General features: G+C 53.9%; 1 protein-coding gene across 5 annotated transcripts in view; it reads right to left on the bottom strand.

Annotated features, from left to right (window-relative positions):
- Positions 1-25,084, bottom strand: part of BRF1 (BRF1 RNA polymerase III transcription initiation factor subunit) — a 79,793-nt gene that overhangs the window by 38,990 nt on the left and 15,719 nt on the right. For all 5 annotated transcript variants that reach the window (XM_033191036.1, XM_033191038.1, XM_033191037.1 and 2 more), the window contains exons 3-4: positions 14,843-15,016; positions 1,149-1,180 (exon numbers count right to left, since the gene is read on the bottom strand). In XM_033191036.1, coding sequence (XP_033046927.1) covers positions 1,149-1,180; positions 14,843-15,016 — 206 coding nt within the window. The remainder of the gene's footprint in view (positions 1-1,148; positions 1,181-14,842; positions 15,017-25,084) is intronic.

The following is a 25,084-nucleotide window of genomic DNA, read 5'->3' as shown; positions in this document are numbered from 1 at the left end:
CCACCCTGTGTCCTGTCTGCACAGGGGTCCCTGGGGTTGGTCTTTCCCCTCTGTCACTTTGTTCAGTCATGTGGAAAGAGAGATGTAGGCCGGGCGCGGTGGCTCACGCCTGTAATCCCAGCACTTTGGGAGGCCGAGACGGGCGGATCACGAGGTCAGGAGATCGAGACCATCCTGGCTAACACGGTGAAACCCCGTCTCTACTAAAAAATGCAAAAAACTAGCTGGGGGAGGTGGCGGGCGCCTGTAGTCCCAGCTACTCGGGAGGCTGAGGCAGGAGAATGGCGTGAACCTGGGAGGCGGAGCTTGCAGTGAGCTGAGATCCGGCCACTGCACTCCAGCCTGGGCGACAGAGCGAGACTCCGTCTCAAAAAAAAAAAAAAAAAAAAAAAGAGAGATAAGAGAGATGTAACTGAAAATGCTTTCTGTGGTACCCAGAAAGTGAGTGTCTCCAAATACAGTGTAATACAAGATTTTTCTACAATTTAAAATGCATGCAAGAGACCAGGTATGGTTGTTCATGCCTGCGATCCCAGCACTTAGGGAGGCCTTGGTGGGAGGATTGTTTGAGCTCAGGTAGTTCAAGACCAGCCTGGGCAACATGGCAAGACCCCGTCTCTACTAAAAATACAAAATAGTCAGGCATGGTGGCAGGCACCTGTGGTCCCAGCTACTTGGGAGGCTGAGGTCGGAGGATGGCTTGAGCCCGGAAGGCAGAGGTTACAGTAAGCTGAGATCACGCCACTGCACTCCAGCCTGGGTGACAGAGCAAGACTCCATCTCATCAATACATAAATAAATAAAATGCAAGGTCAAAAGAAGTCATCTCCTATACCAAACCAGGTACTCACAAAAAATTTTTTTAATTAAAAATAATCTCCTTTGTGTAGGACAAAAGTTCACGGTTCACCCAGGCCTCGCTAACACCCAACCGTGCCCAGCACTGGCAGCTGCCCTCCTGCCATGGAGACCCACAATCCCACAAGTCTTGGACTGTGACCCCCAAGTGATGAAGGCCCCTCATCCTACAGACCAAAACCTCCTGTCCAGGCAGGCAGCACAGACCGGCCACTGAGATGCGTGGAGGCACCTGGTGTACCCCGGTCACAACCCCAGGTGGGGAAAGATGCAGGACGGAGGTTGTCTACCTGAAGCAGGTCACTGAGGTCCAGGAGCATGTCTGCAGTAGGAGTCAAGGATGCTGTCGAGCGGCTGGCAAGCTCAGGTTACCCACCCACCTTCAAATGGGCAGGACCGCAGGACTGCACCCCCAGGGAGCTGGAGCCGCCCCTCCAAATATAAGCTCCACCTTTGATCAGAAAGGAAAGGTGGGATGGAAGCGAGGCGCAGCATGTCAGGCCTCACCAGAGCCTCCCAGCCCCAGGCACAAGTGAGACTTCTGTGAACCCAGTACCAGGACAAGGGACTGCAAGGAATGTGGAGCCAGTTCGGGGGAACCAGAAACGGTGGGGACTTCCATCTGATCCTGGAGACAGCGTGCACCCCCACACACCCGCCTGCCCAGTCAGGTGCCCACCGTGTGGTGGGTCCGCTGCCCACACACAGCACAGACGACACAGTGGCACTCGTGCTCCATCCCAAGGGCACTTCCTGAGCACCTATCGGGCGCCAGGCAGGCAGTCCTCCCGGGAGACAGAAACAGGCCTGGGGCTCCCCTGGTGCACAGTGAGCCTGCAGGCACCCCAGGGGCTGTGCTCGAGAGGCAGGTGTGGGGACCCCGCACAGGACCTGTCCTCGCTCAGATGCACAAACAGGACCAAGAATGTGTCTTAAGTGATTGAAAACTCAGATGGATCCATAAGCTATCAAACACAAGTCACTGGTTAATACAACCTGTCAGACAGCTGAACTGCACATCACTCATGGGCCCACTGTAGCTTCGAGAAGTCACTAAGGACACCTCCTGCAGCTGGATCAGGAGTCCAGAGCAGGTGTCCAAAGGAAGATCCCTGGGACCAGAGCAGCAAAGCCCCACCGTGCAAGAACCTGGCAAGCAGTCGGACGGTGAGGACGCCAGCCCACTGGTCCACGCCCTGGGCTGGAGGCCCCTGACCTCTCTTGCAACTCCATGCAGAACAGCAAGGCCTCCCACCCTAAGAAAGCACCAGGGCTGGGCACGGGGCATTCAAACACAGAGGAGAAGCCCCAGGACGGCTGGGACGTGAGCAGTGAGGCCTGTGAACAAAGGTACATCTAAAGGCTAGCAGTCCCAGAGGGCTGTGACGATGGGCAGGACAGACCGCAGCACAGCCAACACTCGAGAGAGGCACTAAGAGAAGACTGGCAGTGGGGATGGGGACAGTGACATCAAAGGAAACCAAAGGAAGGCAGTAAGAACTACCTGGGGAAACACCCGTGACAGCCAACACACACGAACAGGAAAAACCAACGAGGCCAGAAGGCTACATCGTGTGTGTGACTCCAAGCATGTACCTTCTGGAAAAAGCAAAACTATGGAGATTAGGTCAGTGGCCACCAAGGGCTGGGGAAAGGGAGGGTGGGTGGCTGGAGTGGAGGGTTCCAGGACACTGCAGCTCTGCACCCTACCGCACTGGTGGGTTCACGTATTGCATACTTGTGAAAACCCATAGAAGGCACGGTGCCAAGAGTGAACCTCAATGTGAACTGTGGACTTTTGTTACCAACAGCTTGGCAAGACGGGCTCATCAACTGTAACAAGTGGACCAGTTAACACAAGATGTTAATAACGTAGGGAAATCGGGCACTAAATGTGGTCTATGGGAACTCTGTGCCGTCTACACAATTTTTCTTTAAGACTGCTCTAAGAAATGAACTCTATTGGGCCGGGTGCAGTGGCTCACACCTGTAATCTCAGCACTCTGGGAGGCCGAGGCGGGCGGATCACGAGGTCAGGAGATTGAGACCATCCTAGCTAACATGGTGAAACCTTGTCTCTATTAAAAATACAAAAAAATTAGCCGGGCGTGGTGGCAGGCGCCTGTAGTCCCAGCTACTCGGGAGGCTGAGGCAGGAGAATGGCGTGAACCTGGGAGGCGGAGCTTGCAGTGAGCTGAGATCCGGCCACTGCACTCCAGCCTGGGCGACAGAGCTAGACTCTGTCTCAAAAAAAAAAAAAAAAAAAGAAATGAACTCTATTTAAGGCCAGGCGCTGTGGTTCACGCCTGTAATCCCGACACTTTGGGAGGCCGAGGTGGGAGGATCACCCGAGGTCAGGAGTTTGAGACCAACCTGGCCAACACGGTGAAACCGCGTCTCTACTAAAAATACAAAAATTACCCAGGCGTGGTGGCGCATGCCTGTAATCCCAGCTGCTTGGGAGGCTGAGGTGGGAGAACTGCTTGAACCCAGGAAGCAGAGGTTGCAGTAAGCCAATAGTACACCACTACACTCCAGCCTGGGCAACAGAGCAAGATTCCGTCTCAAAAAAAAAAAAAAAAAAAGAAAAGAAATGAACTCTATTTAAATAAGAAGAAAAAATAAAGACCAAAAAAAAGAAAAAAAAAGATAAAACTATTCAACAGAAGCTTCATGAAGACAAAAAAAAAAAGCCAACAAGCACATGAAAAAGAACTCAATTGCATTAATCATCAGAAATGCAAACAAAACTGTGGCACTGCCACGAGCCCATGAAGTCACTGAATGCCGGGAGGATGTGGAGTAAGCACAGCTCACCCATGCTGCTGATGGAAGTGTGAAGTGGTACAACCACCTTGGGGAAAGGCCTGGAAGTTTCTTATACAACTAAACACACACCTCTGACCTACCTATTCCACTCCTTAGGTATTTACCCAAGAGAAATAAAAACACATGTCAGTCAGGTGCTGTGGCTCACACCATAATCCCAGCACTTTAGGAGGCTGAGGCCAGTAGATCACCTGAGCCCAGGAGTTCAAGACCAGCCTGGGCAACACAGTGAGACCCTGTCTCTACAAAAAAAATCCAAAAATTAGCCGGGTATGGTGACAAACACTTGTTATCCCAGCTACTCAGGAGGCTGAGGCAGGAGGACTGCTTGCACCCAAGAGGTCGAGGTTGCAGTGAAACATGATTGTACCACTGCAACTCAGCCTGGGCCACAGAGACTCTGTCCCTAAAAATAAAAAGAAGTATGTCCACAAAAAGACTTGTAGAAGAATGTTCATAGCAGCTTCATTCAGAACAGCCAAAAACAGGGAGCAGTCCAGGTGTCCATTAATACAAGAATACTCTGGCCTGTATTCACACAGCAATACCACTCAGCACACAAAACACCACGGGTGCCTCTCAAAACCACGTCTGCCGGACACAGGGCTCACGCCTGCAATCCCAGCACCTTGGGAGGTCAAGGCAGGCAGTTGCTTGAGGCCAGGAATCTGAGACCAGCCTGGCTTACATAGCAAAATCCTGTCTCTACTAAAAATACAAAAGATTAGCCGGACGTGGTGGTGTGCCCCTGTAGTCCCAACTACTTGGGAGGCTAAGGCATGAGAATCGCTTGAACCCAGGAGACAGAGGTTGCAGTGAGCTGAGATGGAACCACTGCCCTCCAGCCTGGGTGACAGAGCTACATTCTGTCACCAAAAAAAAAAAGCATGTGAAGTGACAGGGGCGCAGATCATATTATTCCATTTACAGGGCATTCTAGAACAGGCACAACTGGTCTGTAGTGGAAGGAAATCGAAACAGCGGCTGCCTCTTGTGGGTCTGGGACTGTTGGAAGGGGCATGAGGCCTGTCCACAGAGCCGTGCTCTGGGCTGACAGGTGACTGTCAGAACTCTCCAGATGGAGCAATTAGAGCCTGTGCAACTTTACCTTATGCCAACTTTACCTTCAAAGGAGAAGAAGATCCAGGAACGATGCTCACCCCTACTCAGCTGATGGGCTGCCTGCTGAAGGGCTGTGCGCAGTACACAGACGTCTGCAACTTACCTTGAAACGTGCCAAAAAATAAGACGGGGAGGGCAGCGTGGCTTTGGGGAGCGGACCACAGGTGTGAGCGAGGGCTCCACAATTCACTTCAACTTTGTAGGTGTTTGACTTTTTTTTTTCTTTTGAGACGAAGTCTTGCCCTGTAGCCCAGGCTGGAGAGCAATGGTGCGATCTTGGATCACTGCAACCTCTGCCTACAGTTCAAGCAGGTTCAAGAAATTCTCCTGCCTCAGCCTCCCAAGTAGCTGGGACTACAGGTGTGCACCACCACGCCTGGCTAATGTTTTTTGTATTTTTAGTAGAGACAGGGTTTCACCATGTTGGCCGAGCTGGTCTCAAACTCTTGACCTCAGGTGATCTCCCCACCTCGGCCTCCCAAAGCGCTAGGATTACAGACATTAAGCCACTAAGCTCAGCAGAAAATTTTCTTAATAAAACAATGGGATAAGTGTGTACATTTTAAAAGGAGCTTCGAATTAAACATTTAACGAGGTTAAAATGACTGCTTTCCCTGAAACGAAAATCACCCAGCATTTGATCCGCATTCACCTGGCTCTATCAGGAGCTTCCAGGGAAGTTTCCAGACGATGGAAGCTCAATTATGTGCTTCCCTTACGAGGATATCACATTCTCTCTGGCCAATCCTGGGAGGGCCCATTAATGCCTTTGGGGCCCAACCTACAGGTCCCCCAGCTAATGAGCTCCTAGGGCTCTGGAGGCTCTCCTGTGTCCAGCACGGCCAGGACCTGTGTCCTCCCAGCAGCCCCTCCCTTTTGCTGGGCAGCTGCTTTTGACTGTCTGGGAATTACAAAAGAAGTCTGCAGAGAAGAGGTCCTGTCTGGGGCCCCTAGGGTGCGAGAGCCTGGATTCTGCCAGCTGGGGCCTCTTTTCACCTCCCTTTGGGCCCCTGCCATGCTGTGCTGGGTAGTCTTCTGCTCAGTGCAGCCGAGTGCCAGTCAAAGGAGAGATGCATGAGCACAACAGAGGGCAGGTGACACAACGCCCTCAAAGGGTGCCAGACATTTCTGAGTGCGGTAGAGGCCCACGCAAGACTCCCATCAGCAGATGACAAGGCCTGGAAACGGTCCAGTCATGACAGTGCAGCCCTGCACCCCACTGCTGTGCCATCAAATGGCCCCGGGTCCAGGAACCAACCAGGCTTCCCCACCACAGCTGTGGACAACACAGCAAGGAGCCACTCCACCGTGAAGAGGATGGGGAAACCGAAGCCGCCCACACCCTGGCTGGCTGCACGATGCTTGCAGGGAGAAAAACTGCAGACAGGTCCTGACCAGACAGACACATTTTCCTTAAGTGGAAAAGTTTACAGAGATTTTAATAAGGCAGAACTGAAATTTAAAAGAACAAGAAATTTCTCTCCACAGCCTCACATACAAATGCTTTTACTGGATACCCAAGGAGAGAAACAAGGGAAACGGCTCTTGTATATACAGCCCCACAGAAAGGGCTGTGTCCACAACAGTCAGCAGCGGAGGGGCCAGCGGGGGGCCCACCCTGAGTGGACACCACCATTCCCGGCCCCATGGGACTGGAGAGGGGAACTGAGGTGCCCACACGGCATGAGGACCAAGGAGCGAAACCCACACCAGTGTCTCAGCTCGGGTCTCCTTCCAATTCGTGCCAATTCTAATGAGCTGTCATAGTCTGGCAGTGCCAGGCCAGGATTGCCTGAGGACAGAAGTTCAAGACCAGCCTGGACAACACAGCAAGACCCCATCTCTATTTTTTTAAAAATGTGGCTGGGCACGGTGGCTCATGCCTGTAATCCCAGCACTTTGGGAGGCCAAGGCGGGCAAATCACAACGTCAGGAGTCCGAGACCAGCCTGGCCAATATGGTGAAACCCCATCTCTACTAAAAATACAAAAGTTAGCCGGACGTGGTGGTGTGCGCCTATAATCCCAGCTACTTAGGAGACTGAGCAGGAGAATCACTTGAACCGGCGAGACGGAGGTTGCAGTGAGCCAAGATTGCGCCACTGCACGCCAGCCTGAGCGACACAGCGAGACTCCGTCTCAAAAAAAAAAAAAACAAAGGCCAGGCCTGGTGGCTCACGCCTGTAAACCCAGCACTTTGGGAGGCCGAGACGGGCGGATCACGAGGTCAGGAGATCAAGACCATCCTGACTAACACGGTGAAACCCCGTCTCTACTAAAAATACAAAAAATTAGCCGGGCGCGGTGGCGGGCGCCTGTAGTCCCAGATACTCGGGAGGCTGAGGCAGGAGAACAGCGTGAACCCGGGAGGCGGAGCTTGCAGTGAGCTGAGATCCGGCCACTGCACTCCAGCCTGGGCGACAGAGCGAGACTCCGTCTCAAAAAAAAAAAACAAAAAGGTCGGAGCCTAGTGCTCACAGTCTCTCTTGGCAAGGGAAAATAAGAGTTTACAACTCAGGGGCTTCTGAGCCAGCCAGATGCGAGGGGCCAAGCTGCCAAGAGAAAAGGAAGCAACTTCAACAAGCAAGCAGGGCACGGTGCACTCAAGTCCCTTCACGGCAGCTGCCACCCCCGGGAGCCACAGGCACCGGGAGCCACAGGCACCAGGCTGAGGCCCACCAAGCCCAGAACTCAGCTCTGAAAGACAAAAGAGCTGAGCAGGAAGTTCTGCAATGCCGAGGTGCCAGGAAGGAATACCTGGGTCCTGCCACGGTCCTTCAGCTGGGAACCAAGACGGACCAGCAGCCACTGGATCAGAGTGAGCTACCTGCGTGCTCTCTGCTTGCTCAAGAAAAGTTAAATCCCCAGTGGGGCGCGGTGGCTCACACCTGTAATCCCAGCACTTTGGGAGGCTGAGGCGGGCAGATCACGAGGTCAGGAGATCGAGACCATCCTGGCTAACCCGGTGAAACCCCATCTCTACTAAAAATACAAAAAAAATTAGCTGGGCATGGTGGTGGGTGCCTGTAGTCCCAGCTACTCGGGAGGCTGAGGTGGGAGATTGGTGTGAACCCAGGAGACGGAGCTTGTAGTGAGCCGAGATCGCGCCACTGCACTCCAGCCTGAGTAACAGAGTGAGACTCCATCTCAAAAAAAAAAAAAAAAAAATTAGGTGGGCATGGTGGCATGCACCTGTAATCCCAGCTACTCAGGAGGCTGAGGCAGGAGAATCACTTGAACCCGGAAGGCGGAGGTTGCAGTGAGCTGAGATCACGCCACTGCACTCTAGCCTGGGTGAGGCAGCAAGACTGTCTCAAAACAAACAAACAAACAAAAAACTGTGTGATGTAACAAAACTCACCTAGAGAGAAATGTATAGCCTCGAGTGCTTCTGTTAGAAAAACCAGGCCAGATACAGTAGCTCACACCTGTAAACCCAACACTTTGAGAGTCCAAGGTGAGAAGATAACTGGAACCCAGGAGTTTGAGACCAGCCTGGGCAATACAGTGAGACCCCATCTCTAGTGCACCTATGGTCCCGGCTACTCAGGACGCTGAGATGAGAGAGTCGCCTGAGCCAAGGAGTTGGAGGTTGCAACGAGCTATGGTGGTGCCACAGCAGTACAGCCTGGGAGAACAGAGCAAGACCCTGTTTTCTAAAAAATTTTTAAAAATTAATCAGTGTTATTTACATTAAGTAACAGATTAAGGGGGAAATATACATGAAAAAATCATACCAATAAATACATTAAAAGCATGTGTTTGATAAAATTCAATATTTTTCATGACAAAAACTCTTGGAAAATTAGAAAGCAAGGTCTCACATCCTCAAGCTGATAAAGAGCTCTGTACACTAAAGTCTACCGCAGATACGTACAGCAAAAGGCAGAAAACACTCCTCCCAGGACAGGAGACAGCCAGGCACGTCTCCCGCCCCAGGACCATGCTGAGTCCTCGGCATACAAAAGGCAGGACAAGTAGATGAGAGGTGTGTGGGTTAGAAAGGAAGAACCAAGGCCGGGCGGGTGGGCTAACACCTAGAATCCCACCACTTTGCGAGACTGAGGGGGGCGGATCACTTGAGCTCAGGAGTTTGAGACCAGCTTGGACAATACAGTGAAACCCCATCGCTACAAAAAGTACAAAAATTAGCCAGGTGTGGTGGTGTATGCCTGTAGTCCAGCGACATGAGAGGCTGAGGTGGAGGATCGCTTGAACCTGGGAGGCAGAAGCCAAGACTGCGCCAGTGCACTCCAGCCTGGGCGATCAAGTGAGACCCTGTCTCATGAAAAAAATGAAAAGAAAGAAGTAGAACTGGCATTATGAGCAGCAGACACAGTTGTGTGCATTAAAAGAGAGACTCCAAAACTCAAACAGTAAGATTGACAATTGAATTTGGTAGGAATGATGCATTAATAATGTCAACATACGAAACTCAGCTAAACCTCTGCTACGCCAGCAACAAGACACCACTGACAAGGGGCCCACAGGGGCCCGCGTGGGGTGCGCCTGTGCTTCCAGGTCAGCCTTTTGGAAGTCTGAAATGGCAACTTTTTTTTTTTCTTTGAGACGGGCTCACTCTGTTGCCTAGGCTGGAGTGTAGTGGTGTGATCATGGCTCATTGCAGTCTCGACCTCCTGGGCTCAAGCAATCCTCCCACCTCAGCCTCCCCAGTAGGTAGGACCACAGGTGCGCAACAGCAGCCGGGCTGACTTTTCTTTCTTTTTTTTTTTTTTTTTGTAGAGACAGAGTTTCACCATGTTGCTCAAGCTGGTCTCAAACTCCTGGACTCAAGCAATCCTCCTGCCCGGGCCTCCCATGTGATGGGATTTACAGGCTGAGCCACTGTGCCTGACCTGAAATGCCAACTTCTTCATGCCGAATGACGTGTGTGCCATTTGATTCCCTCATCAGCCATCCTGATACCTTCTTCTGACCACTTAAAACTGTTACAAATACCCTGTTCTTGAGGAGGCAGCAGAGGGAGAGGAGCAGGAACAAGGGGGTCTGGTGGCAGAACGAGGTGCTGGCCAGAACAGGAGGGCAGAGAAGTGTGGGCTCTGAAAGCCCATTCCAGACCCCAGAATGGAATGAGCCAAATGCACACAGCCCCTGCTGACCTGAACGCACATTTCTGCAGCCCCAGCGAGGAGCCAGGTCTGAAGGGAGTATGGCGGCTGGCAGCAGAGGCCTTGCTCCCACGTGTGGCCAGGCATGACATGGAGGCTGAGGCTGGTGGGCCATGGGAGCGGGGCATGCTCTCTGCAGACCTATGTGGGGACAGGTGATGGCACCATCCACAATGCTGGCCCCAGGGCTCGGACGCCCTCAAGGGCTCACCAGCCTGTCACCATCCAAAAGATGCCCTCTCACATGCAGGCGTAGGGCAGCCTGGCTGGACAGGAACAAATGTAAAAGATCCACAAACCAGCTGTGGGCAAAAGCTGCAATAACAAATCGAGACACACAGCCAGGAAAAGCACACTGGCCACACGCTACCTGCTCGGCAACGGCAGCGCTGCTCGTTCCAGCTGAGTCTCTGCCCAGCAGGTCCTGCATCTCAGTCCTGCTGCCCAGGCAGCCTCCCTGGGCTGGGAGCCAGGAGCAGACTCAGGCCTGGGTCAGCCGGGCCTCGCCAGACTCAGTGGGACTCAGCAGCGCACTGTTCCTCCTCCAGGAATCCGGGACTGGCTGTGTCAGCTGCGAGGATGTGGGGCCGAGAGGTGAGTGTGGGAGGTGAGTGTGAGAGGTGAGTCTGAGAGGAGGTGAGTGTGGGAGGTGTGAGAGGTGAGTGTGAGAGGAGGTGAGTGTGGGAGGTGAGTGTGAGAGGTGAGTGTGAGAGGAGGTGTGAGAGGTGAGTGTGAGGTGAGTGTGGGAGGTGAGTGTGGGAGGTAAGTGTGAGAGGTGAGTCTGAGAGGAGGTGAGTGTGGGAGGTGTGAGAGGTGAGAGGAGGTGAGTGTGGGAGGTGAGTGTGAGAGGAGGTGAGTGTGGGAGGTGAGTGTGGGAGGAGGTGAGTGTGGGAGGTGTGAGAGGTGAGTGTGAGAGGAGGTGAGTGTGGGAGGTGAGTGTGAGAGGAGGTGAGTGTGGGAGGAGGTGTGAGAGGAGGTGAGTGTGGGAGGAGGTGAGTGTGGGAGGTGAGTGTGGGAGGTGAGTGTGGGAGGTGAGTGTGCACAGCCCCCGGTACTTTCGGGGTGATGGTGGACACACTGAGGAGCGGGCAACAATGAAGGGTGGGCAGGAGGAGGAATAAGCTTGGATGTTCTAAATCAAGCCCTTGTTCCTTCTGAGAGGACTTCTTGTATCCAGTCCTGGACTCAGGGCACTGGGCCCATCCATGGGCTGGATGATGCAACAGGAGGACCCTGGGGGGCCTCGCCCGGGGTGGGGGCCATGCACCCCACAATGTGAGCTCACTGCACAGGACCCTCCACGTCCTGCTGACAGCAGGGTGGGGGTGGGGTGGTGGGTGCTGCTGTGCCCTGACTGAAGGGGGCGAGTCCAGAAGGTGAGCGGGAGCTGCGCAGGCAGCAGGGCTGGGTCAGGCAGCCGTCTCGGAGAAGAGAGCCTGGCTGCACACACCGTCTCCTGGGGGGATTTTCTCTGGAAGGGAAGTGGGTGGAGCTATTGAGGAAACTGAGGCAGCACACGAGCCCAGCCAGCCAGCTGGGGCTGCAGGAGGCGAGGACAGCGGCCACAGAGCCAATGCAGGTCAGCAGGGAGGGAGAAGGCACAGGGGCAAGAGAGAACGAGGAGCGCGGTGAGGGACACAGACACGTACAGGATGGGTCTGGGGGCTCTGGCTGGCAGGCCTGGGGCACGGTGCTGCCAGCAACCTGAAGGGAGGGCAGAGCGGGACATGCTACACCTGGCCTGACCCACTTCCCTATAAAGCGCCGACACAGCTGGGGTGGGCTGGGAAGTGAGGGCTATGGCTACTCGAGACCAGCCCAGAGCATCCTCTGAGGATGCTGAAGGGAGCCCCACCAGGCCACCAGCAGCCAGAGGGGCTAGAGTGCGGTCTCCCGTGAGCACAGCCCTGTTCCAAGTTGTCTTGTCCTTAGCAGCTTTACAAGGTACAAGTTCGTGCCACAAACCTGCCTGTTCATGGAGCAGCGAGCTGAGCAACCACCACAAGGATCTAATTTTAGAACGCCTGGGGGACACGGGGTGGCTTCCTGGACGCGGCCGCTGCGAGCAGTGTGTGAGCCTTGGGGGCGATGCAGGTACTCTTTCCCCTCGGGCAGACACCTAGTAGGACTGCTGGGGCATGTGGGAACTTTGTGGCTAAATGTGGTCCCGCCAGGCTCAGAGGCAGCCCCAGCAGTGCCGCAGGACTCCTCTCCATCCTGCCTGTCATCACCCCATGAGGGCCCACGTCCCAGGGCATCTGTCCCCCCACAGGAGGCCCGGTGAGGCAGCAGCACAGACACGGTGCCACCCCACCGTGCTGACACCGGGGTCCCAGTGCCGCCCTAGGCCCTGCTCCACAGAGGTCCCCACACAGTTCCTACAAACACAAGGGAGGCACAGCCAGGTGCTGACCCTGGACTCTGCTCAGCTTCTCTCTCAGGGCCTCGGTCTGCCCCTAAGAGAGCAGGGTCGGAGCAGGCCTCTCAGCGGGACCCCAGGGTGGAGCTGGGGCTGGGACGAGCAGACAGCAGGCAGGGTGGGGCAGGGACGTGGGGGTGGGTTCTGTTTCTCAGCCTTCACTGGGCTGCCTGGGCACTTACCATCCCTAAAGACGTGTGCGCGTTAAGCGCTTTTACGCAGAAAAGACAAATTTCAAAATGTTAAAAGGACATTTTAAGGGTTAGGTGCAGTGGCTCATCATGCCTGTAATCCCAGCACTTTGGGAGGCCAGGGCAGGTGGATCAGTTGAGGCCAGGAGTTCGAGACCAGCCTGGCCAACATGGTGAAACCCCATCTCTACTAAAAATACAAAAAAATTAGCCAGGCAAGGTGGTGCACATCTGTAATCCCAGCTACTCAAGAGGCTAAGGCATGAGAATGACTTGAAGCCGGGAGGAAGAGGTTGCAGTAAGCTGAGATACTGCCATTGCACTCCAGCCTGGGTGACAGAGCAAGACCCTGTCTGAAAAAAAAAGAAATAGTAACATTTTAATGAAAGATCCTGATACTGAGAGTTGCCTGGCCAGAGGCACAGTCAGCAGGTTACCCAGCTCGCCATCTCCAGGAGCCCTCCCTGCACCCCACTCAAAAGAGAAGCAAACCACCAGGATCACCTGGCACCCGGGACACCCCTCGAGGGGGACCAACCAGAAAAACACAGACCAGGACGGAAAAGAGCTCAAGGTGAGGCGATGTCACACCAAGGAAGATGGGAGATTATAAGAAAGATTCAGAAAACACAGAGAGCTCTTAGGAATGAAAACATGAAAGAAATGAAACAGCTCTGCTGGAAGCTAAAGTTCAGGTGCTGTCCCAAAGCGAAAAGATTGCCATGCGTAAAAGAAGGCTGAGATGACCAGATGGGTTCACTGTGGCAGGCCGAGTAACAAAGAAGAAGGGATCAGGTGCTGTCCCAAAGTGAAAAGATGGCCATGTGCAAAAGAAGGAGGAGATAACCAGATGGGTTCACTGTGGCAGGCCAAGTAACAGATAAGAAGGGAGAGAAATCTAACGACTAATTCAACAGAAGCTCAGGACAGGAGGCTGTCGGACAGCAAAGGCCTGCTGGGCTCACGTTGCCGTGAGATTTCTGAACATGGAGATCAGAGGCAAGGAGCTAAAGTCCCACAGCTGCATGGCAAGGGCCAGGAGCCAGAGGGCCACGGAGCTGCCCAGTAAGAACACTGGAGGCAAGCGACAGCAGGGGCGCAGGCTGGGAGACAGACATGTGGCCAGGCACGCCGTGCCCACCAGACACGGGGCAGGGAGAGGGACCACCTGCAGAGGATCCAAGGCACCTCACAAGATGAGGAGGGTGTGGACCAGGAAGTGGGGTTCCATGCAGGGGAGGTGAAGGGAGGTCCCAGAGAGCAGGGTAAAGATGCAGGTGCACAGCAGGTGTGGACAGCACAGCAGAGCGGAGGAGGCTAGAAGGCTCTGGGCTCCCCTGTCAAGAGGCCGAAGGCAGTTCCTGACCCATGTGCGTGTCTGCAGAGGGCAGCAGCAGGCACAGGACCAGACGCAGAGAGCAGTGCAAGAGAACACCAGACACTGGCACCTCCACACAAGGCCAAGCTGGACCACTGAGGGTCAGTGGCCTCCTCGCCCACTGCTGCAGTCACGGTGTCCATGCACAAGGCCAAGCTGCACACCGCTGAAGGTCCGTGGCCTCCCCACCCACTGCCCGCAGTCACGGTGTCCATGCACAAGGCCAAGCTGCACACCGCTGAAGGTCCGTGGCCTCCCCACCCACTGCCGCAGTCACGGTGTCCATGCACAAGGCCAAGCTGCACACCGCTGAAGGTCCGTGGCCTCCCCACCCACTGCCCGCAGTCACGGTGTCCATGCACAAGGCCAAGCTGCACACCGCTGAAGGTCCGTGGCCTCCCCACCCACTGCCCGCAGTCACGGTGTCCATGCACAAGGCCAAGCTGCACACCGCTGAAGGTCCGTGGCCTCCCCACCCACTGCCCGCAGTCACGGTGTCCACAGCCGCAAGCACTCAGCGCACGCCTGGCTGCAGCCCACTCAGCAGCAGGACCCCACCTGCTCAGGCCAGAGGGCGGCCTGAACCACAGGGGACGTGGGTACAGCACCCAAGGCGCAGTAGGTCCACAAGCGGGTAGAAGCCAGGGCATGATTTCCAGGGACCAATAGAACCCTCGCTCTGCACGCCCAAGGGCTGGGGGAGGAAGGCGGGTGCCCAGCTCCCCAGTTCTTCAATCCAGTAAAAGGAGACCCCAACTTCAGAAAGCCCTGGATCAACTGAAACAGTTGTTCCAATAAGGTGTTTTTCAATTGAAGACAAACACCAAGTTACTGCAACTACCAAGTCCCGATATTTGAGGGGAGCCAACTAAGCATCAAGATGGGGCCCTCTGGGAGGCTCTCAAACCAAAGGATACGCGGCGTGCCCTCCGTGCGGCAGACCAGGTAGAGGCAGGCGGCGATCACGTGGGCCATCTTCCGGCCGCGGGTCAGGTGCCTGCTCACGGCCATCTTGAAGAAGTTGAAGGCGGTGTCCAGGCAGTGCTGGTTCAGCTGCAGCTGGTTCCCCAGGTGATGGATGTGGCGCCGCCCTAGGACACAGCACGAGACAGCTCTTAGCCAAACGTTCCCGCAGAACATGAAAAGTATCACACGGCTGCAGTAGCAACTTTAAGAATACAGATTTGTGCTTTTCCTTATAAGTTTCTGAGCTCACTTTTTCTGTGTGGGTTCCAATCACATTTTATTTACAGACACTGAAATGTGAATTTTCTGTGATCTCCACGTGCCATGAGATCCTGTTCTGCGTGTTTCCCTTCTTTAGGCTCTGGGTGGCATGTGTGGTGTGGCTGAATGTGCCGTTCTCCGGGGCTCTGAGGTGCAGCGTGTCTGGCAAGGGCTTGGTTTGGGCTGGCTGGCAGGTGTTATGCCCCTGACTGTCCTGGGCTACGGTGGGAATGCCCCTTTTCCTACAGCCACATGCCCCAGCGCCACCTCCTTCCCCAGCTGCAGAGAGGTTGGGCCAGCCCATCCCTCCCTTCTTAGCAGGGCCCACTCTGCTCAGCCCAGCCCCCACCAGCCTCTCCTCTAAGAGCCAGCCACCTGGCCTGAGAAAGGGCCAGCCTAGAGCTATCCCCTGCACCTGCCCAGAGGGAGGGCCATGGCAAGGGCATGCCCAGCAGACCAGAGGCCACTGCACCCTCCTAGGGGCTGCGAAGTGCTGGAGGTGGCCAGGACGGCAGCATCCGAGCACACGCGTCCCCCTGTAGCAAGACCTTCCCAAAGCTGCGGGCCACATGATGGCATCAGGAGGGGAGCGGCCGAGCTGCCCCGCAGGCGGGAGGAACCTTGGGAAACAAATGCCAATGCAGAGCACAGGCTGTGTGAGGAGCGCCTGGGCCAACCTCACTGCCCCTACTTCTGTCTGTACAGTTGGTGCCGTGGGCAGGCAGTCTGTGCTCCAGTCAATAAGCCCCATGGGGTACCCAGAGGACATGTACGGTGGGTCACAGCTCGATGCAGAGGAGAGCTGCCATCATGGAGATTCCAGTTCCCACTGTGTCCTCTGGCACCCAAACCCCCAGACCTCCTGCAAAGACTACCCAAGGCAGCCTCCATCCGCACATGAAGTCAAAAACTGACCTCCCAGATTTATTTGATAAGGGCACATGAGCTGGAGAAGGTGAGGGCTGATGTTCTGCTCACGCCAAACTTCACTAATGATGACCAGCAGCCAGAGGTGGGCAGCTGCTGAGCCTGCATCCCAAGGAAGCTGGTGGCCAGGGTACACAGTCTGGCAGGTCTGAGTCAAGCCTCACACTGTGCCAGGCCCCTGGCAGTCGGCAGCACCACACGGAGCCCCAGCCCTGCTGCCACCGTGAGCACCTAAGGTTACCTGCCTGGAGCTCATACAGCTCTGAGGCCTGCAGTCCAGCTGAACTCACATGGAAGGCTGGTCACTGTCCCCAGAGCTGAGGCCTGGTCAGAGCCAAGACCCCAACAGAACGGAGAGAAAGAGCACCGTGCCGGCTGCCAGCTGTGCATGTGCAGCACCAGCCAGACACACCAGCACAGACCATCCCGCGGCCCAGCAAGGCCCAGAGGGAAACAGAGTCAGCTGACAGGTGACCCGCTGAAGCTACGGCTCCTTACCTACCAGCTCTCTGCTGTCTGTTTGGAAAATTCTGTAATAAAAGGTGAGAGAGAGGTACTCTCTGGAGGCCACACACTTGAGGTTGGGACTCGATCCCAAGCCCTGACCGCACAGGCACCAGCTCATGTTCCCAGCATGCAAGGGAGCTATGGTCTGAATGTCTGACTCCTCCTAAAATTCCTGTGTTGAAATCCTAACCCCTATGGGGATGGTATTAAGATGCAAGGCCTTTGGGGGTGACTAGGTCAGGAGGCAGAGCTCTGATGATCAGCTCAGTGCCCTTAAAAACGGGACCCCAAAGAACTAGCCCAGCTCTTCTACCACGTGAGGCCACAGTGAGAAGGAGCTGTCTGTAGGCCGGAGGCGGCCCTCACTAGAGAGCTGGGGAGGAGGCAGCTGTCTCCCCCATCTCCATCTGGAACTTTCCGGCTCCAGAAGTGTGAGAAACACATTCCTGCTGTTTCACCTTTCTGGTCTGTGGTGTACTGTTACAGCGGTCCAAAAGGACTAAAATGGGGGGCTTACGAGGACTGCAGTAAGTTATTTTTTACCATCTTCTTTCTTTTTTCTGAGACAGAGTCTCACTCTGTTGCCAGGCTGGAGGGCAGTGGCGCGATCTCAGCTCACTGTAACCTCTGCCTCCCGGGTTCAAACAATTCTCCTGCCTCAGCCTCCTGAGTAGCTGGGACTACAGGCACATGCCACCACACCCAGCTAATTTTTTGTATTGTTAGTAGAAATAGGGTTTCACTCTGTTGGCCAGGATGGTCTCAAACTCCTGACCTCGTGATCCACCCACCTCGGCCTCCCAAGGTGCTGAGATACAGGCATGAGCCACTGGGCCTGGCCAAAGATGTTATTAATAAACAGATATTCACATAGAAACCAACTACTAATTAGCTAGCCATAGCCTGTGAGTCTCCTTAGACTTCCCTTCCAACGAATGAATTCTAAAAGTAATCTCAGGCTGGGTGCTGTGGCTCATGCCTGTAGTAATCCCAGCACTTTGGGAGGCCAAAGCAGGTAGATCACTTGAGCCCATAAGTTCAATTCCAGCCTGGGCAGCATAGTGATATCCAACTGCTAAAATAAATAAATAGCCGGGTGTGGTGGTGCAAGTCTGTAGTCCCAGCCAAGGCAGGAGGACTGTTTGAGCTTGGAAGGTTGAAGCTGCAGTGAGCCATGATTTTGCCACTGCAGTCCAGCCTGGGCAGCAACAGAGTGAGACCCTGTCTCCAAAAAAAAAAAAAAAAAGATTTGAGGCGTATCAGCACCTACACGTAAAGTATAAAGCCATAAAGCTTCTAGAGGAAAACACAAGAGTATCTTTAGATCTTGGAGTAGGTAAGAATTTCTTGAACAAGTCACAAATAGCCCTAACCATAAAAACTGATACACTGGGACTTCATTAAAATTAATAAATTTCTGGCAGGGTGCAGTGGCTCACACCTGTCATCCCAGCACTTTGGGAGGTTGAGGTGGGAGGATCACTGGAGCCCAGGAGTTGAAGACAAACCTGACCAACATGGTGAGAACCCCCATCTCTATTTTGAAAAAAAAGAATTGGCTGGACGCAGTGGCTCACGCCTGTAATCCCAACACTTTTGGAGGCTGAGGCGTGCAGATCACGAGGTCAAGAGATGGAGACCATCCTGACCGACATGGTGAAACCCCGTCTCTATTAAAAAATACAAACATTAGCCGGGCATGGTGGTGCACGCCTGTAATCCCAGCTACTTGGGAGGCTGAGGCAGAAGAATCGCTTGCACCTGGGAGGCAGAGGTTGCAGTGAGCCAAGATCACACCATTGCATTCCAGTCTGGCAACAGAGCGAGACTCCATGTCAAAATAAAAAATTTAAAAATGAGTGGATGTGGCCGGGCACAGTGGCTCATGCCTGTAATCCCAGCACTTTGGGAGGCTGAGGTGGGTGGATCACGAGGTCAGGAGATTGAGACCATCCTGGCTAATACGGTGAAACCCCGTTTCTATTAAAAATACCAAAAAATTAGCCGGGAGTGGTGGTACGCGTCTATAGTCATGGCTACTCAGGAGGCTGAGGCAGGAAAATGGCATGAACCTGGAAGGCGGAGCTTGCAGTGAGCCAAGATTCCGCCACTGCACTCTAGCCTAGGCGACAAAGCGAGACTCCATCTCAAAAAAAAGAAAAATTAAAAAAATGAGTGGATGTGGTGGCATGTACACGTGATCCAACTCCTCAGGAGGCTGAAGTAAGAGGGCAGCTTTAGTCTAGGAGGTTGAGGCTGCAGGGAGTAGCGACTGCACCACTGCACTCCAGCCCAGGCCACAGAGTGAGACCCAGTCTCAAAAAAAAAAAAATTTTCAGAAGTTTCTGTTCATCAAAAGACAACACTAAGAGAGTGAGACAAGCTATAGACATGGGAGGAGGATCGAAACATGTATATCCAACAAAGGACTTAAATCCATAATATATAAAGAACTTCTACAAATCTGTAAGAAAAAGACAACTCAATTTTAAAAAAGCAAACATGTACAAAAGATGCCAATAGGCCCTTCACAGAGAAAGGATGTCCAAACGGCCAAGAAGCATGAGAAAAGGCTGTGGCCATAATTACTCACCAAGGAAAGCAAATTAAAGCCACAGTGAGTGGCTACACACCTACCAGAAAGACAACTGGAAAGGCTGACAGTGCCACATGTGAACAAGGCTGTGGGGCCACTGGGACTCTCCTGCACTGCTTCCTGGTGGGAAGACGAACTGGTACAACCACTACAGAAAACCCTGTGGCCCAATCTGCTAATGATGAGCACATCCAGATCTCAGGACCCAGAAACCCATTCGCAGGTAAACTCCCAAGAGGAGGGGGCACCCGTGTCCACCGAAGGGCCATGTGCAAGAACACGCACAGCAGCTTCCTGTACACAGCCAAGAACGGAAACACCCCAAATGTCCATCCACAGGAAAAGGAGATCAATTGTGGTCTATTCACACCATAAAATACAATACTGCAATAAAAAATAAACTACTGATATGCTCCAAAAAAGTACATTCTAGAACAGCTAAAACCCAGAACACTGGCGAACCAGATGCTGAGGACTGGAGCCACAGGAGCTCTCCTTCCTTGCTGGTGGGAGCGCAAAATGGCTCAGGTGCTTTGGAAAAGGGTTTGGCCATTTCTTACAAAACTAAGCATACTCTCATCACACGGTCCAGCAATCACCCAGAAAAACCTGCACATGATGTTTATGGCGGCTTCACTCATAATCGCCCAAGCCCAGATGCCCTTCAGCAAGCAGGTGAAAGGATAAACCCACTGTGGCGCACCTAGGCAGTGGAATATGACTCACCACTGAAGAGAAAGAGGCCGCAAGCTGTGCAGAGACCTGGAGGACAGTTAAATGCCCGTGGCTGAGTGACAGGCTGCACAGTGACAGGATGCACAGCGTGTGACTCCAGCTCTACAACCACATGACCAAGCGCCAGCGAAAAGATCACAGGGGAAGGAGGGATGAATGTGTGGAGCTCAGGGGATTTTTAGAACACTGAAAGCAATCTGTATGAAACTGTAACAGTGGTTACCCGTCACTACACATTCGTCTAAACCCACAGAACATGTACTGCCCAGCGTGAGCCTGGGTGTGTGGTGGAAGCTGTGTGGTCCTGAGCCCAGGTGTGCGGATACAGTCTGCGTGATCCTGAGCCCGGGTGTGCAGGTGGAGCCTGTGTGATCCTGAGCCTAGGTGTGTGGATACAGCCTGCATGATCTTGAGCCTGGTATGCAGATACAGGCTGCGTGATCCTGAGCCCGGGTGTGTGGGTACAGTCTGCATGACCCTGAGCCCGGGTGTGCAGGTGGAGCCTGCATGACCCTGAGCCTGGGCATGTGGGTACAGGATGCGTGACCCTGAGCCCGGGTGTGTGGATACAGCCCGCGTGACCCTGAGCCCGGGTGTGTGGATACAGCCCGCGTGACCCTGAGCCCGGGTGTGTGGATACAGCCCGCGTGACCCTGAGCCCGGGTGTGTGGGTACAGCCCGCGTGACCCTGAGCCCGGGTGTGTGGGTACAGGCTATGTGACCTTAAGCCCAGGTGTGCGGATACAGCCTGCGTGACCCTGAGCCCGGGTGTGCGGATACAGCCTGCGTGATCCTGAGCCCGGCTGTGTGGATACAAACTGTGACCCTGAGCCCAGGTGTGCGAATACAGCCTGCATCATCCTGAGCTCAGGTGTGCGGATACAGCCTGTGTGATCCTGAGCTCGGGTGTGTGGATACAGCCCGCGTGATCCTGAGCTCAGGTGTGCGGATACAGCCTGTGTGATCCTGAGCTCGGGTGTGTGGATACAGCCCGCGTGATCCTGAGCCAGGGTGTGCGGATACAGCCCGCGTGATCCTGAGCCCGGGTGTGCGGATATAGCCTGCGTGATCCTGAGCCTGGGTGTGCGGATACAGCCTGTGTGACCCTGAGCCCGGGTGTGCGGATACAGCCTGTGTGATCCGGAGCCTGGGTGTGTGGATACAGCCTGTGTGACCCGGAGCCTGGGTGTGTGGATACAGCCTGCGTGATCCTGAGCTCGGGTGTGCGGATACAGCCTGAGTGATCCCGATGTGTCAATGTGGGGCCACTGACTGCAGCTCGTGCACCACTGTGGAAGGGGCGCTGACGGGGCCGGGGGAGGCTGTGTGGTGAGGGGTTCTGGGAGTCTACGGGAACTCTCTGTACCTTCCAATCCATTTTGCTGTGAGACTAAAATGCTCTAAAAAATACAAGTCTTTTTCTTTTTTAATTCCTGTCTGTATGATTCCCATGGTATGAAGTATGAAGCAGAAAACTAAGTGAAGCCAGTGGGCAGCAGGTGCTTTCTGAGCTGCTGCAAGCCTGACTCATGAGGATTTGTCAGGTGGTTCATGGAAGGCCAACACATTTCATGCACTTTACTATGCATGCTATACTAGGAAAAACAGACCGAGAGGACAGAAAAAGAACTTCCCTGAGAAACGCGTCCCACAGGAAAGGCTCATCAGGTCAATGAAGAGAGCCCCACCCAGTGGTGTTTCAGAACTGTGGCTTCAGAACATCGAAGAAATCACCCCAAAAGGCCTGAGATTTTAAAAACAGATCAAAACACACTGGCATTTAACATCTCTTGCTGGTGGACCCCAAGCAGATGCTCCCCACATTCCATGGGGTACCTGTCTCAACCCCTCAGCAAGCATCCCGGGGGAAGGGGCAAGAGTTTCTCTCTCCCAGACCGTTTCTCTAAACACAGCCTCAGCGTGTCCCAGCAAACCCAAGGAGGCAGGGCGCACGGAGGCAAACAGAGGAGACGGAACACCCGCGGAACATGACCATCGCTGAGGGCAGGGCGGTGGCCAGTGAGTTTATTTCCATCTTCTCCGTTTTCTAAGAAAGGCAATCAAGACTTCGCCAAAACAGTAACAGTCGGAAGCTACATTCACAGATTTCCACCAAACCCGGCAGGCTGGGTGGCGGGCAGGAGTGGAGGCGGTGGGCCAAGCTTGCAGTGGGACCAGGGCTGATGTGAAACCTTCAACCAGGGCGGTATGGGGAGAACAAAGGAGAAAAAACAAAATTTAAACAAACATAACCCATGATAAATCAATAAAAGGCAATAAAGGGTTTTTTAAAAGTAAGATAAATACGGCTGGGTGTGGTGGCTCACGCCTCTAATTCGAGCACTTTGGGAGGCCGAGGCGGGTGGATCACCTGAGGTCAGGAGTTCGAGACCAGCCTGGCCAACATGGCTAAACCCTGTCTCTACTAAAAATACAAAAATTAGCCAAGCGTGGTGGTGAGCGCTTGTAACTCCAGCTACTCGGGAGGCTAAGGCAGGAGAATTGCTCGAACCCAGGAGGCGGAGGTTACAGTGAGCCCAGATCGCGCCACTGCACTCCAGCCTGGGCGACAGAGCGAGACTCCGTCTCAAAAAACAAACAAACAAACAAACAAGTAAAAAAAGGTAAGATAAATATAAACTACAAAATAAGAGGCAGGAAGAGCCCAACGTATCAGAAATGTGCCAGCTATAATGGGCCAAAATCCCCTCTTGTCTCCAGAAGTATCTGAAAAATACGTTAGGATCTGCCCCACAGACCTGCTCCCAAGACACTGGACAGCAAGGCGGTACGGCGGGCCTGACCCCTAGAGCAGAGAAGGGCATCACTGCACAGGACACTGGACAGCAAGGAGGAACGGCGGGCCTGACCCCTACACTGGACAGCAAGGAGGTTCGGCGGGCCTGACCCCTACACTGGACAGTAAGGAGGTTCGGCGGGCCTGACCCCTAGGGCAGAGAAGGCCATCACTGCCACAGCAGGGGGCCTGACTGGCAGCAGAAGGGACAACTCTGGCGAAATCCGCAGGAAATAGGACAGGGGCTGCACTGACAGCCTCCCTCAGCCCCACACCCCACCCAAGCAGGAGCGGTGCCTGGCCCAGGGCAGGTGGGTGGGAGAGCTCACTGAGTGGGCAGCAGCAGGGCATGGCCCCTGCTGCAGGTACCTGGGCTGCAGCCGCAGATCCCCAGGTAGGAGCCCAGGTATGAAGGTCGGCATAGGGTACCCCAGAACCACCCATCCCCAGTAAGATTCAACAGGCGTGGGGGCCCTGCAGCTTCCCCCATACAGTGAGTAGGGTCCACGGGGCCTCCTGGGCCTGCACAGCCACAATCTTCACTGACACTCACCCCTAATTAGGGAGGTTGTATGTTCCATTTTCATTTCTTTCTTGAACCAAAGGTATTTAAAGGGTTTTGAAAGGTCAGATGCGCTATTTCTCTTTCTCTGTTGTTGGTTTCCAATCTTATTGCAATGTACGTGTCTGCACGGACACTACTCTTTGCAATTTGTTTAGGTCTGAGGCATGACCAACTCTAGTAAAGGTACCACAAGTTTTTGGGAAAATACAGACTATATTCTGTGTGGAGAACAAAGCTCTTCATAAGGAGAAAATCTCGAAGTCAGTAGAAGAAAAAAAGGAGATAGCCTGGTGGCACCAGAAGCAGTGGGCAGAGCTGGGCCCCAACCCAGGCAGCCTGAAGGTCAGGAGGGCCCCTGGGCAGTGCAGCCCAGCCTCCGCCTGGAGGAACTGTAAATGTGCATGCCAGTAAGAGTCTTGAAACAGACAAAACAAAAAACTGACAAAACTATAGGCAGGAGAGGACAAATCCAGTCACTGTGCCAGGTCTTCATGCACACTCTCGGTGACAGAGAACCAGCCAATGGGGAGGAGGGACACGTTGCACTGTACCGGCTTCCTGCAGGAAATGCATTCAAGTGCCCAACACACACGCACTTCCACAAAACTGGCCTTCCACCGGGCCACAGAGCACGGCTCGAAGCATTTCAGAAGACTGAACTCACACAGAGGGTGCTCTCTACTGCAGAAGAATCACGCCGGCAGTCAGGAAGAAAGGCGCGGACTGTACTCCTCTACTAGTAAGTCCATGGCGGGGCAAGGAAACAAGCACAACGGAAGCGTAAGGATCCATCCACTCTGCTGTGAGGGATCACTGCAAGCCCAACGACCCCTGTCAGCCTAGGCGTGTCGGTGCTGGCCACCCGTCGGCAGTAGCAGTCAGGAGCAGAGGCAGGTGCTCAAGGGCCCAGCCTCCTGTAGATGGTACAAGAGAAAACAGCCAGGGTGATGTGCTGTCCACACAGAGATGTTCTACCTGTCCCAACCGCCTTCCAGCACGCAGACCAAGGCTGCGGGACATGGCTGCACCGATCACAAGGATCACTCACGTGGTCCTCACATTCCTGAGAGTGTACTCCATGAAACAGTGAAGCCAAAGAGGTCCCAGCACACAGTATCCCTGCCTGGACTGACCCACAGCCAACCCACACTCAATGGTGAAGACTGGATGCTTCCCCAGGATCAAGGACAAGAGGATGTCTGCTCACACCACTGCTATTCAACGTGGTAAACAAACAAAAAACAAGCACTAGATTGGAAAGGAAAGATAACACGATCTTGTACATAAAATCCTAAACGACCCGCTAAAAAACTCTTTTTTTTTTTTTTTTTTTTTTGAGACGGAGTCTCGCTCTGTCGCCCAGGCTGGAGTGCAGTGGCACAATTTTGGCTCACCGCAACCTCCGCATCACGGGTTCACGCCATTCTCCTGCCTCAGCCTCTTGAGTAGCTGCGACTACAGGTGCCCGCCACCTCACCCGGCTAATTTTTTGTGTTTTTAGTAGAGACGGGGTTTCACCGTGTTAGCCAGGACAGTCTCAATCTCCTGACCTCATGATCCGCCCGCCTCGGCCTCCCAAAGTCCTGGGATTACAGGCATGAGTCACTGCGCCTGGCCTAAAAAACTCTTAAGAGTAAAAAACAAGTTCAGCCAGGTTGCAAGATACAAGATCAATATATATCAACTGAGAATAGGTTCAACAAAAGGAGTATGAAACTTGTACTCTGAAAACTACTAAAATTGTTGAAACAAATTAAAGAAGACCCAAATGAATGGAAAGACATCCCGTGTTCAGGTGTCAGAAC

Source organism: Trachypithecus francoisi, unplaced genomic scaffold (assembly GCF_009764315.1).
Source record: "Trachypithecus francoisi isolate TF-2019V2 unplaced genomic scaffold, Tfra_2.0 Lachesis_group3, whole genome shotgun sequence".
Classification (NCBI taxonomy): domain Eukaryota; kingdom Metazoa; phylum Chordata; class Mammalia; order Primates; family Cercopithecidae; genus Trachypithecus; species Trachypithecus francoisi.
The sequence above is the reverse complement of the archived record's forward strand: the minus strand, read 5'-3'. Positions and strand labels throughout refer to the sequence as shown.